Consider the following 15,184-nt stretch of genomic DNA (forward strand, 5'->3'; position numbering starts at 1 on the left):
TAAATACAACGCAGACATCTAATATGACATCTTGGACCTTTAAGGATGTGGTTAATTTAGTCGAGAAGCAAGTGTCAAAAATAGAGCCCAGAGTGAACAGAAGCAATGACATTGTTGAAGTTAGAGAACAGAGGATAGAAGAAAAGGATGTAGAGTCATCTACGTCCAGCTCAGAGGCTGCTACTTTAAATTTGAAATCAATAAATAATGATAATGCTTCCAATCAGAGTACTGCCTTGGCGGTAATATTAACGCCTAGGAAATTGGAGAATGTGACACAGACACTTGATAAAGTATCCTTGAAAGTGAAAGAGATGGTAAATGAGAGACGGAAGTCTATGTTGGAGATGGGGATTAGTGTGGGTAGTAGGAAGGAGATTGAGGAAGTGAAGGTTGGAAATTCATCTGAGACTGTTCAGAGGAATATTTTAGATATGGGAAAGGAGTTTGTTGACTCAGATCAGATATCACAGGAGATGTTTGAACAGAACCATGTATTGCAGAAGAGAGACACTAAATGGAAGGCATTTGGGTTTGATCCTTCAGTGTTACAAATCGCAGACCCGTGGGCAGGTAGGAACTTATGGTTTCAGCAAGTAACCCACTCCGTAAGATCGGTTGTGAAAACGGATGGTCCGTATCTGGTGAAAATCCGATCGCCAAGCTCATGGCCTTCGATTTTAGAGACTATACCAGAACCACTAACCACTATGTGTCAAAATTATGCATTATCATGGCTCTTGTATCAACAGCAATCATCAGTGGATAAAGTGATGGCTTTAGCAATGAACCTTTTTAAGCCTAGATTGACTTGTTCTTGGGTGGCAGGTTTACCATATGTAAATATACGTGATCAGCATGAAGATATCAGAACAGCGGTCCCTGATATAATGGAGGTGACAGCAGTGGGAGCTACCAGCTGTTTTTGTTCAAATACAACTCATGAAGGGCCGGGAACGTTTATGGGGTTATCAAAGTGTGATAAATATATGATGGACTTGGGTAAAATGGAACGTGGGAATAGTAATGATTCGTATGAAGCGTCTTTTCAGGCATCACAACACAAAAAGAAGACAATTTTGAGGGTACATAACCAGATATTGCCAGGGAATGTGACTATAGGGAATTTCAAGGATATTTGGTGGGTCTGTGGTAATAAGGCATACATATTTCTACCATATGGGTGGACAGGATGCTGTTATATGTCACTGTTGAAACTTCCATATGAGGTTCTTACTATCCAGAAGGGAGTAGGGACAGAGGGGGTCCAATCTGATGTCGCTTCAAGTAGTAGGAGAAAACGTGAGTTGGCACAGTTTCACAAGTTGGAATCCTTCCATTGGAGAATAAGTTTAGGAGAGAAGTGGGGTATAGGATTTTTTCCATGGTATGGTGTGACGTTCTTGGCAGATCACATCGACAACATTACATACACCTTACAGGGCTTTGCAAACGAAACTATAAGAGGTTTCGAATTGTTGTCAAACACCCAGAGAAGTCACAGACTGACGTTGCTGAAACATGACATGGCTCTTGATTATATTTTGGCCAAACAAGGGGGCTTATGTGTTGCTTTAAATTTAACAGGAGATGCTTGCTACACTTTGATTCCCGATAGTTCTGATAATATGACTAGTGTCATAGGGGCATTGAAGCTCATAAGAGATGCGTTTGGCCCATCAGAAGACGCGGGATGGTCTGCAAATGCTTGGTTGCGGGATAAATTGGGGCCACTAGGAGCAGTGTTAGTTCAGGTTTCGGTAGCGCTCGTTCTGTCGTTGTGCGTGATGTTTTGTTTTTGCACGCTGTTGTTGACCTTTGCAAAGGCTATGATAATTAAATGGGTTGGAGTTGTACTGCCCGGCGATCAAACGCTGATGCCATTATTACACGAAGCTGACACGGACGTGGATGAGGATGACGCAATAAAGATCGAATTGGTGGAGGAATATCCATTTTAAAACATACTCCTATTATTTACCTCTGTTTTTGCTTGTGTAGTTTGTAGTGTTGCTGGTGTGTTGCTCTTTCGAGACTTTGTTTAGTCTCGAAGGGGGGATATGGCAACAAATGAACAATATGATTAATGGACAATATTTACATTTTTACTTATCTAATTCTGTGTTTGATGTTTTAATTTGTATCTGTTCTGTATGCAAAAGATACTGGTTTTCTTTTCTTTCATTCTAGAACATATTGGGGAAGAACACTGTGAGGGTGGTGGATTGTCAGGGACTCCGAGGGGCTGAATGGATTCAGACATTTCAAACATGAAAATACGAATGGCCTGAGGAACTCCGAACGTGGACTGTCGATACAACATCCAGAGTCAAGACGTCATCGATACTACACCGGCGTCAAGGCGGCTGAGAAACTACAGCGTTATACAGTCTTATGTCTTCTCTGAGATGTTACCTTAGTGTTATTGAAAAGGAATTTTCTTTTTTGTGTATTACATGCTTGAGAAATGATGGTTTCTAAATATAATGGGACCTCAGATGTTTTCTTTTTCTTTTTCTCGATGTTTAGGGACAGTGGGGTAGGCAGGAAAAGGTTCATAGAAGGGTGCGATGGGTCGACCAGCCTGACTTTGGACATTTGTTTTGTTTTAATTTGCTGAGAGTTCCATATGCATTGCTTAAATCAGTTCCATATACAAATTGCTAAAATTCTGTATTTCAGTATTATGGAGTATTATGTATGGTCGCCTTGGCAGAGGGACCGTGAGAGAATTTTCCTGTATACATTGTTTAATACATTGTTCAAGAAAGATTAGCTGCCTGACAGGTTTTTCACTCTCACTTTTATACTCCATAAAGTTGTTTCAATGGTAATAAGGACAGGTTGTTAAATTTGTCATGTTGATACACCTGTATGTTTCTTCTCTTATTTTTTCGAGACTTTGTTAAGTCTCGAAGGGGGGAATATGTGGTATATTTTCAGGTCTGATGCCGGACTGAGAGGCCCCTAATTGTAAACATATGTGAAAGAAGTAGGGCAAAGGCCAGGGGCTGAAAGATAAACATGTAGGAGATACCTAAGACATGAGTTCATATCTTAGCTCGGTGATTGGAGGGCCTGAACCCGATATAAGGTGGTCGGGGGCCCCCAAGCTGCAGGACTTTCATATTCGACTGGAGGCCTCCGGACTGCTCGCGACGTCCGTATGACATGTGTGGCTTGTTTGTAATAAACTCTATTTTACCAGCAAGAACAGTGTCCTCGGAGCATCCTTCATCATCACTTCAACAGCACTGTCGCAGAAAAGATACGACAGAGACAAATGTTACCTGATCACATATCTGAGTCATGAGTTCTTCCTCCCTAAAAGTAAAGTTCACATTATTCTCCAAGTTTCTTTAATCAAAAAAATATGTATTATTTACTTTTCTTTACTGTAATGTAATATCACTCTTTATACCAATTTAAAAGGGAGAACTATAGATATTTACATGATGAATTCAAAGCTTCCCTTACCAAATAGACGTTTATTCAAGTGTGCTATTAGTATACTTCATTTTCAACTTAAAATAAGAGACTATACTTTCAGTTTACTTTTTTATGTACTTATCAGAGATATACCTAAGTATACTTAGCGTATACAATTACAGAAAAGTATAGTATACTTGGCTTATACTTTTACTTCTTTTGATTGAGATATACTTAAGAAAAGTATAATTAAATGTTCTTGTCTTACAGAAAGGTATACTTGGCTTGTAGTTGTACTAACTTTTTGATAGAGTAGCCTATTAAAGTGTGTGAGAGTTTGTAAATGAATGTTTTGATATGAATTTACTTCAATTCATCAAGAATTTTCTACGTTGTTGGGTTCTTCGTTCACCGTGGAGACGTGTGAGAAAAATTTATTAATTTTTTTATCATCGCAAAACATCAAGTCAAATAGCAAAAGGAGCAAGTCTCTTTATGTAATACATATAAATCATTACCTATGTACTATAAGTTAAAGTATACAACGTGAACTTTCATAAACTAAAAAATGGGCTACAAGTATATAACTATTAAACTAAGAGTATACCTATTCACTTGTAGTATACTTGAACTTTACTTAACTTCATTAAATAAACTTGAAGTATACTACTTTGTCGTGAGGGTTTTCATTTTCCACAGAGAGGAGAATCAGTTGAAGTTATAAAACCAGTTAATTTCTTTCTACTCTTCATAAAATAAAAGAGCAAACACTTCATGAAGTTATGTATCAGTGAAATCTTTATTAGCAACAACATCAGTGATCAACATGACAGTTATTAAGCTCACTCACATGAAGCTGCTGAGCGACACACATTCCTCTCTAAGTTGTTGTTGTCCAACACTTTACAGCAGTGTTGTTCTCTGTCACACAAAGCTTCAGTTTCCTCTACAAGCATTCAAACTGCTATTGATCAGAGCTGCTCCCCCCCACACAGAGCTCCTGTCCTGGGCTTCAGCCGGCCCCTCTAGCCCTTACACTGGCTCCTGTGGAGGGACTGGGTCTGGCTGTGGTCCTGATGGAGGACCCTGCAGGAGTACAGCTCTCCTTCCATCCAGCGCTCCTGGCTCAGGCTCAGGGTGCTGCTGCTGCTGTAGCGGCCGCTCTTCTCCTCCTCTGAGCTGCTCAGGACCCCCTCCGTCACCTCCGTACCGTCCACCTGCCAGCTCACCACGGCTCCCTGAGGAGAGTAGCCGGTCAGCAGGCAGGCCAGCGTGGCCGAGCCCCCAGAGAGCTGCTCAGAGGAGGGGGGAAGCAGAGAGACTGAGGGCCTGACCATGGTGCCAGCTGGAGGGGAGAGCAGAGACACACAAGGAGCAGATGAACTTCCACTGTAGGACAGACAGCTGGACATGAGACAGTTATGATACCTGACAGAGGTTAACACTACTGTGGATCAGCTGTGTGCATGATACTGTGATCAGACAGAGGAGAGGAGCTGACACATGGCAGGAAATGAGGAGTTAACATATAAAACACAATAGTAAAACTTTGTTTTTTATTTAAAGTAATTAATCTTCTACTGTGGAACTCTTCATAAATATCTAATAATTAATATGCAACATGACTTATCTGTGATTTTAATGGGAACATTGTATTAATGATCATTAAATTAAATCTTTGTATCTTCTTTATAATGTGTGACAGTAAATGATTCATCGCTGTGATGCAAATGTAACATCTGTATTCAGTTATAGACTTTATCATCTGTCTGTTTCACTTCCTTTTCTCCACTTTAAACTAACGAACTGTGAAATCAAACTACAGCGATAATAAATGAACATATGAACTTTTAAATTTGTTTTAACAACATTTACAGCAGTTTTTATACCTAACAATGGTTTAAATGTTACAGTAAAACATAAAACATAAGAAACTTGAAATTAAATTTTGCTGTTATTTTCTGAACATTAAAATGTTCCTGCAGAACAAATTTACAACCAAACTTTATTAAACAAATATATTATTGGAAAAATAGCAAAAATTATTCTGCATATATTTTCACCATAACATCTTCTTTAATACTAAAAGAATATTAATATTAATATTTTCCTAAACTTCAATATCAGCCGAGCTTAATAGACAGCAAAAAATAATATCCACATGTAAATTATCCAAAAATAATTTCTTGTTTCATCAAATTCGGATGCAAAAGTTAGTATTAAAAGAATATTTCATGTTGTATAAATTATAAATCTCTGGTACTTACAGTTAATGATGAGTTTGGTTCCTCCACCAAAAGTGTACCACAGTGATACAAACTCATTAAGTGGCCGTACAAAAACCTCCTGCACTGTGAACAAGCATCTATCCACTGAAAATACTCTCTGCTTTCTCAATTAACACAGACGCATTTATAATTTATTGAATCTACAAACATTAAATTAATAATATCAATTGAAATTATTGTATAAATGAAGATTATTTATATAATTTTCTTTACTTTTCTACACCAGACAGAGAAACGATCACAGTCTCCTTGTAACAAAGTAATTTTTTCACAGTTTTATATCAGTTGCTACATGGTTAAATGAACATGATGCTTTTTAATAATAATAACTCATAAACTCATATTAATCAGATCTGAAATATGTTATTTATCTCCAGTAAACCCTGTCAGTAGATTAAAGGCAGACAAACAGACATATCATACCAACCACAGTGGACACAAACTCATCCTTAAATCCTCAACTGCACTTCTAATATAAATATGTTTCTTCTATTATCCATTCAGATGATAGATGGTGTAAATCCAAGCAGTATTCCTCCTGATTTAGTGTCCCACGTTGCCTTCAGTGTGTTGAGAGCAGAGAAATGATTTCCATAGAGAGGAGGCTTTGCATCGTCAGCTGATCCTCCAGTGAACTGAGAAGGTTTATAGTCCTGTGAGTTCAACACTGCAGGACTCAGATGTGTCAGTCAACACAGCAGAAAGCACAACCAGCATGACTCTCATCACCATCCTCATCTGGACGCTGGCCTGCTGCTGTTTTACAGGTTCATTCACTCAGCAACATTTCAGACATGATGTGCTGCCTTTTCTCTCATTTATTTCTGCTGATAAATGAATGATTTGTTTTTGTCTGCAGGATGCAGCGGTCAGGTGACTGTGACTCAGCCTCCAGTAGTGACATCTACTCCAGGATCCACCATCTCTCTCACCTGTAAGACCAGCCGAGCTGTTTACGGAAACAGTTATATGCACTGGTATCAACAGAAATCTGGAGAGAGTCCAAAGCTTCTAATAAAAAATGCGAGCACACGTGAATCAGGAACAGCAGCTCGGTTTAGTGGCAGTGGAAGCAGCTCTGACTTCACTTTCACCATCAGTGGAGTTCAGACTGAAGACGCAGCAGTTTATTACTGTCAGAGTCTCCACTATATAAACAGTGCTTGGGTGTTCACACAGTGATTTAGAGCCGTACAAAAACCTCCTTCAGTTTGACTGAAGTGAAACCGGCCTGCTGCAGGTGCAGAGGGTTGGTTAAGAGACTGTGATGAGGAGAACTGGTCCAGTGAACACAACACAAGAGTCATCAAGCAGAACCACAATGAATCTAATTAAAACTGGAACAAACTCACAGACACTCTACCATAAACAGTTTAAACTTATAATCTTGTGTCTTTATGAGTAAACTGGGGAGGTTAAACTCTTGTTGGACTTTAGCCACTGATATCAAAACATGTTGAAAAGTGTTTCTACCAACAGCTGCACAAAACAATCTAATATAACAAGAGTTGAAACAGAATCAAGATTATCTAATTTAAAAAATAATACAACCATCTCCTGTACTATCAGGTGTAGTATCCCATACAAAAAAGAAGTTTATTCATTATTCATTTGTGCTATTAGCATACTTCTTTCAAACTTAAAATAAGAGAATATGCTTTCAGTTTACTTTTTATGTACTTATCAGAGATATACTTAACAAAATTATACTTGAGTATACTTGGCTTATACTGCCAAGTATACAGAAATGTCTCAGTGTACTTGGCAAGTATAGAGAGAAGTCCAAGTAAACTGAAACGTTTACAGAAAAGTATATTTGGCTAAGTACTATAAGTTCACTTAAAGACAACTTACAAGTATTCTGAAAACTATTTAAACTAGTAGTTTACTGAGAGTATGCTTTAAAGTGTACTTTCAAAAACTAAAAAGTGGGCTACAAGTATATAACTAGTTCACAGTACAAGTTCACTTGTAGTATAGTTCACATTATAGTTGCAGTACAAAATACAACTTGGATGTAAACTACTTAAAAGTATAATTTTATAAACTTAAAAGTGGGCCAATCTAGTCCCAAGAAGTATTGAAGTATTACTAGTACATTGATATTAGTATACTTATTTACATAAAGTATACTTGGGATTATACTTGAACTATACTTAAGTTAATTTCATAAATAAACTTGGAAGTATACTTCTTTTTTTTAAGGGATATCAGGTTTAATACTGAGATGATCAAGAAGGTATTTTTCAAAATGAATGTTATAAAATAAATACAAAGACACTCATTTATTATAATCCACAGTTTTATTTAATGATGGTTTAATGTTCATGCCACATTTCTGATGAATGAATAGTTTCTCTTTGAGTGAAAATCATTTAATGAAAATAAAGAAGAACATGCAGAAGATGAGTATTAGAAAGCAACATGCAGAGTAAAACACTGAGTAGAGAGCTGTGAAACATGCAGAAACATGTGAACAGAGGAGATCTGGAGCTTCATCCAGATCTCTGTCAAAGAAGCGGCATCATTTGCAGACAGGAAGTGTTGCTGAAGCTCTACTCTGAGCAGCGGTCAGGCTCCAGGCTTTGAGTGACAGGCCTCTGTCCATTCAGACTGGCCTCACAGCTCACTGAGCCCGCCTTCCTCCACTGGTCTGCAAGGAGGCTCAGGGTGCTGCTCCAGCTGTAGTGGCCGTCCCTCCCCAAGACCTCCAGGCTGTGTGACGCCCCTGAGGAGCTGCTGCTGCCCCCCACCTTCCAGCCCAGCGTCCAGGCTGAGGGGAAGCCCCCGCTGGCCAGACACACCAGTGTGGCACTGCCCTGCTTCAGCTCCTCTACGGAGGGGGGGAGGACGGTCAGGGTGGGCTGCACCACACCCACTGGAGGAGAGAGAGGGGGAGGAGAGGGGGGGAGAAAAGACAAAGCAATGAGAGTGAAGGCTTGGTAATAAAGAAACATCACATCCTGCTCATTTATTATATTTCATCAAATAAAACAGAATAACTTGAGCTGCTGCTGCTGCACTCATAAATCACTCAGTATCTCACCATCAGCCTCATGATTCAAGTGTGAATGCAACTAAAAAGGTTCATCGATGACGATTATTGATGACATCTTCGTATGTGTTTCATAACGTGTGACAGTGAATAACTCGTCCCTGAGATGATTTTCTTCTGTTTAAACTGACAGTTAAATACAGTTAAAACCTTTGTCATCTGTCTCTTTCACTTCCTGTTCACTACATGTAAAATGAATGAACCGTGAACACAAAGATGAGCTGCATTGACCGATAAAATCACATTTGTGTTCAACAGGAATCCACATCACATTTTAAATCAATATATTGTTTTTGATATTTACAAAATAAACGAATCAAAGAATTTAAAAAACACATTTTGTGTAAAGTTTGATTAAATTTATCTTTCAAATGTTTTTAAAGCCAATATTAAATACATCTTTTTACAAATGGAATATTAGAAAGAAATAATAATTATTAGTCTTATTATCTACATTACTGAATGCATATTGATCTCGGTAACTATTCTTCACACATTAAGAGACTAGCTTTATAAAATAACATAAATTATTAACAACAACAAAACTAAACTTGATCAAATTACAATACAATATTTGATAAAAAATAATATTTGCTATATGTTGTATGAATTAAATGGTACTTACAGTTAATGAGAGTTTGGTTCCTCCACCAAAAGTGTACCACAGTGATACAAACTCATTAAGTGGCCGTACAAAAACCTCCTGCACTGTGAACAAGCAGCTATCCACTGAAAATTCTCTCTGCTTTTTCAATTAACACAGAAACATTTATATTTTATTGATTCTATGAATATCAAATTAATCATATAAATTGAAATTATTGTATAAATGAAGATTATTTCTTTAATTTTCTTTACTTTTCTACACCAGACAGAGAAACGATCACAGTCTCCTTGTAACAAAGTAATTTTTTCACAGTTTTATATCAGTTGCTACATGGTTAAATGAACACGATGTTATTTATCTCCAGTAAACCCTGTCAGTAGATGAAAGGCAGACAAACAGACATATCATACCAACCACAGTGGACACAAACTCATCCTTAAATCCTCAACTGCACTTCTAATATAAATATGTTTCTTCTATTATCCATTCAGATGATAGATGGTGTAAATCCAAGCAGTATTCTTCCTGATTTAGTGTCCCACGTTGCCTTCAGTGTGTTGAGAGCAGAGAAATGATTTCCATAGAGAGGAGGCTTTGCATCGTCAGCTGATCCTCCAGTGAACTGAGAAGGTTTATAGTCCTGTGAGTTCAACACTACAGGACTCAGATGTGTCAGTCAACACAGCAGAAAGCACAACCAGCATGACTCTCATCACCATCCTCATCTGGACGCTGGCCTGCTGCTGTTTTACAGGTTCATTCACTCAGCAACATTTCAGACATGATGTGCTGCCTTTTCTCTCATTTATTTCTGCTGATAAATGAATGATTTGTTTTTGTCTGCAGGATGCAGCGGTCAGGTGACTGTGACTCAGCCTCCAGTAGTGACATCTACTCCAGGATCCACCGTCTCTCTCACCTGTAAGACCAGCCAAGCTGTTAACAGAGACAATGATGGAGATGACTGGATGTTCTGGTATCAACAGAAATCTGGAGAGAGTCCAAAGCTTCTAATAACATATGCAAGCACAAGTGAATCAGGAACAGCAGCTCGGTTTAGTGGCAGTGGAAGCAGCTCTGACTTCACTTTGACCATCAGTGGAGTTCAGACTGAAGACGCAGCAGTTTATTACTGTCAGAGTGTTCATGTCATAAACAGTGCTGATGTGTTCACACAGTGATTTAGAGCCGTACAAAAACCTCCTTCAGTTTGACTGAAGTGAAACCGGCCTGCTGCAGGTGCAGAGGGTTGGTAAAGAAACTGTGATGAGGAGAACTGGTCCAGTGAACACAACACAAGAGTCATCAAGCAGCACCACAATGAATCTAAATAAGACTGGAACAAACTCACAGACACTCTTCCATATACAGTTTAAACTGATAATCGTGTCATTCAGTCTCTTTATGAGTAAACTGGGGAGGTTAAACTCTTGTTGGACTATAGCCACTGATATCAAAACATGTTGAAAAGTGTTTCTACCAACAGCTGCACAAAACAATCTAATATAACAAGAGTTGAAACAGAATCAAGATTATCTAATTTAAAAAAATACAACCATCTCCTGTACTATCAGGTGTAGTATCCCGTACAAAAAATAAGTTTATTCATTTGTGCTATTAGCATACTTCTTTCAAACTTAAAATAAGAGAATATGCTTTCAGTTTACTTTTTATGTACTTATCAGAGATATACTTAACAAAATTATACTTGAGTATACTTGGCTTATACTGCCAAGTATACAGAAATGTCTCAGTGTACTTGGCAAGTATAGAGAAAAGTCCAAGTGAACTGAAACGTTTACAGAAAAGTATATTTGGCTAAGTACTATAAATTCACTTAAAGACAACTTACAAGTATTCTGAAAACTATTTAAACTATTTAAACTACTGAGAGTATACTTTAAAGTGTACTTCCATGAACTAAAAAGTGGGCTACAAGTATATAACTAGTTCACAGTACAAGTTCACTTGTAGTATAGTTCATATTATAGTTGCAGTACAAAATACAACTTGGATGTAAACTACTTAAAAGTATACTTTTATAAACTTAAAAGTGGGCCAATTTAGTCCCAAGAAGTATTGAAGTATTACTAGTAGGTAGATATTAGTATACTTATATACAGTATGCTGATCAATGAATGATTTGTTTTTGTCTGCAGGATGCAGCGGTCAGGTGACTGTGACTCAGCCTCCAGTAGTGACATCTACTCCAGGATCCACCGTCTCTCTCACCTTTAAGACCAACCGAGCTGTTTACAGCCACAGTAGTTATGGTCATTATATGTTCTGGTATCAACAGAAATCTGGACAGCCTCCAAAGCTCCTAATAAAATATGCGAGCACATGTGAATCAGGAACAGCAGCTCGGTTTAGTGGCAGTGGAAGCAGATCTGACTTCACTTTGACCATCAGTGGAGTTCAGACTGAAGACGCAGCAGTTTATTACTGTAAGAGTATCCTTTGGATAAACAGTGCTAATGTGTTCACACAGTGATTTGTAGTCATACATAAACCTCCCTCAGTCCGACTGCAGAGACACTGAGCTGTTACAGCAGGAACCGACTGCAGCTGCTGAAGAGGAAGAGACTCTGACACAGACCACTGAACACAGAGCTGACAGGAACCTCACCAAGCACACACTACACATTCACACTAATAACTTCATTAAAAACATTATTAAAATATCTAATGACACATCATGTTCTGTTCACATTTACTCTCAGCTAAAGAAACAAATGTTGCCTGATCACATATCTGAATCATGATTTCTTCCTCCCTAAAAATCAAATTCACATTATTCTCCAACGTTTTTTTTTTAATAAAAAAATATGTATTATTTACTTTTCTTTACTATAATGTAATATCACTCTTTATACCAATTTAAAAAGGAGAAATATTAATATTTACATGATGAATCCAAAGCAAGTGTGCTATTAGTATACTTAATTTAAACTTAAAACAAGAGAGTATACTTTTAATTTACTATTTATGTACTTATCAGAGATATAATTAAGTATACTTAGCTTATACAGACAATTACAGAAAAGTATAGTATACCTGGCTTATACTTTTACTTAATCTTTTGATCGAGATATACTTAAGAAAAGTATAATTAAGTATTCTTGCCTTATAGGTCTACAGAAAGGTATACTTGTCTTGTAGTTGCACTAACTTTTTGATAGAGTAGCCTATTAAAGGGTGTGAGAGTTTGTAAACGAATGTTTTGATATGAATTTACTTCAATTCATCAAGAATTTTCTACGTTTTTGGTTTCTTGTTCACCGTGGAGACATGTGAGAAAAATGTATTTCTTTTTTTATCATCACAAAACATCAAGTCAAATAGCAAAAGGAGCAAGTCTCTTTATGTAATACATATAAATCATTAGCTAAGTACTATAAGTTAAAGTATACAAATCGAACTTTCATAAACTAAAAAGTGGGCTACACTATCAAACTAAGAGTATACCTATTCACTTGTAGTATACTTGAACTTTACTTAACCTCATTAAATAAACTCTAAGTATACTACTTTGTCGTGAGGGTTTTCATTTTCCACAGAGAGGAGAATCAGTTGAAGTTATAAAACCAGTTAATTTCTTTCTACTCTTCATAAAATAAAAGAGCAAACACTTCATGAAGTTATGTATCAGTGAAATCTTTATTAGCAACAACATCAGTGATCAACATGACAGTTATTAAGCTCACTCACATGAAGCTGCTGAGCGACACACATTCCTCTCTAAGTTGTTGTTGTCCAACACTTTACAGCAGTGTTGTTCTCTGTCACACAAAGCTTCAGTTTCCTCTACAAGCATTCAAACTGCTATTGATCAGAGCTGCTCCCCCCCACACAGAGCTCCTGTCCTGGGCTTCAACCGGCCCCTCTAGCCCTTACACTGGCTCCTGTGGAGGGACTGGGTCTGGCTGTGGCCCTGATGGAGGACCCTGCAGGAGTACAGCTCTCCTTCCATCCAGCGCTCCTGGCTCAGGCTCAGGGTGCTGCTGCTGCTGTAGCGGCCGCTCTTCTCCTCCTCTGAGCTGCTCAGGACCCCCTCCGTCACCTCCGTACCGTCCACCTGCCAGCTCACCACGGCTCCCTGAGGAGAGTAGCCGGTCAGCAGGCAGGCCAGCGTGGCCGAGCCCCCAGAGAGCTGCTCAGAGGAGGGGGGAAGCAGAGAGACTGAGGGCCTGACCATGAGGCCAGCTGGAGGGGAGAGCAGAGACACACAAGGAGCAGATGAACTTCCACTGTAGGACAGACAGCTGGACATGAGACAGTTATGATACCTGACAAAGGTTAACACTACTGTGGATCAGCTGTGTGCATGATACTGTGATCAGACAGAGGAGAGGAGCTGACACATGGCAGGAAATGAGGAGTTAACAAATAAAACACAATAATAAAACTTTGTTGTTTATTTAAAGTAATGAATCTTCTACTGTGGAACTCTTCATAAATATCTAATAATTAATATGGAACATGATTTATCTGTGATTTTAAATGAGAACATTGTATTAATGATCATTAAATTAAATCTTCTTTGTAATGTGTGACAGTAAATGATTCATCGCTGCGATGCAAATGTAACATCTGTATTCAGTTATAGACTTTATCATCTGTCTGTTTCACTTCCTTTTTACCACTTTAAACTAACGAACTGTGAAGTCAAACTACAGCGATACTAAATGAACATATGAACTCTTTTAAAGGCATTTGCAACAGTTTTTATACCTAACAATCGTTTAAATGTTACAGTAAAACATAAAACATAAGAAACTTCAAATTAAATTTTGCTGTTATTTTCTGAACATTAAAATGTTCCTGCAGAACAAATTTACAACCAAACATTATTAAACAAATATCTGATTGGAAAAAAAGTGAAATTATTCTGCATATATTTCACCATAACTTCTTCTTTAATACTAAAAGAATATTAACATTAATATTTTCCTATACTTCAATATCAGCCAAGCTTAATAGACATCAAAATAATATCCGCATCATGTAATTTATCCAAAATATTATTTTAATTTTATAAAATTCTGATGCAAAAGTTAGTATTAAAAGAATATTTCAAGTTGTATAAATTATAAATCTCTGGTACTTACAGTTAATGATGAGTTTGGTTCCTCCACCAAAAGTCAACCACAGTGATACAAACTCATTAAGTGGCCGTACAAAAACCTCCTGCACTGTGAACAAGCATCTATCCACTGAAAATACTCTCTGCTTTCTCAATTAACACAGAAACATTTATATTTTATTGAATCTATGAACATTAAATTAATGATATGGATTGAAAATATTGTATAAATGAAGATTATTTCTTTAATTTTGCTTTACTTTTCTACACCAGACAGAGAAACGATCACAGTCTCCTTGTAACAAAGTCATTTTTTCACAGTTTTATATCAGTTGCTACATGGTTAAATGAACATGATGCTTTTTAATAATAATAACTTATAAACTCATATTAAGCAGATCTGAAATATGTTATTTATCTCCAGTAAACCCTGTCAGTAGATTAAAGGCAGACAAACAGACATATCATACCAACCACAGTGGACACAAACTCATCCTTAAATCCTCAACTGCACTTCTAATATAAATATGTTTCTTCTATTATCCATTCAGATGATAGATGGTGTAAATCCAAGCAGTATTCCTCCTGATTTAGTGTCCCACGTTGCCTTCAGTGTGTTGAGAGCAGAGAAATGATTTCCATAGAGAGGAGGCTTTGCATCGTCAGCTGATCCTCCAGTGAACTGAGAAGGTTTATAGTCCTGTGAGTTCAACACTGCA

The 15,184-nt window shown here is 37.5% G+C and overlaps 1 protein-coding gene, 1 long non-coding RNA gene and 4 gene segments (V, D, J or C); 3 read left to right on the top strand and 3 right to left on the bottom strand.

Moving 5' to 3' along the window:
• The window catches only part of LOC141783884 (immunoglobulin kappa light chain-like), a 203,016-nt gene that overhangs the window by 71,127 nt on the left and 116,705 nt on the right, over positions 1-15,184 (top strand). The window lies entirely within an intron of this gene.
• LOC141783883 (Ig kappa chain V-III region MOPC 63-like) overlaps positions 1-15,184 on the top strand; it is a 172,987-nt gene that overhangs the window by 64,214 nt on the left and 93,589 nt on the right.
• On the bottom strand, positions 4,205-5,844 carry LOC141783892 (Ig lambda-1 chain C region-like). The segment is given in 2 exon segments: positions 4,205-4,774; positions 5,697-5,844. A coding segment is annotated over 1 exon segment (312 nt).
• Positions 8,002-14,977, top strand: LOC141783909 (uncharacterized). The gene is made up of 2 exons (XR_012597375.1): positions 8,002-9,375; positions 14,461-14,977. It is a non-coding gene; the product is annotated as an uncharacterized LOC141783909 (long non-coding RNA).
• LOC141783881 (Ig kappa chain V-III region MOPC 63-like) overlaps positions 8,002-15,184 on the bottom strand; it is a 144,258-nt gene continuing 137,075 nt past the window's right edge. Inside the window, 1 exon segment of the V gene segment in view lies at positions 8,002-8,595. Within this exon segment, the coding sequence occupies positions 8,273-8,595 (323 nt within the window).
• LOC141783908 (Ig lambda-1 chain C region-like) lies at positions 13,016-14,537 on the bottom strand. The segment is given in 2 exon segments: positions 13,016-13,585; positions 14,491-14,537. A coding segment is annotated over 1 exon segment (312 nt).

The sequence above is a fragment of the Sebastes fasciatus genome, chromosome 15 (assembly GCF_043250625.1).
Source record: "Sebastes fasciatus isolate fSebFas1 chromosome 15, fSebFas1.pri, whole genome shotgun sequence".
NCBI classification, from domain to species: domain Eukaryota; kingdom Metazoa; phylum Chordata; class Actinopteri; order Perciformes; family Sebastidae; genus Sebastes; species Sebastes fasciatus.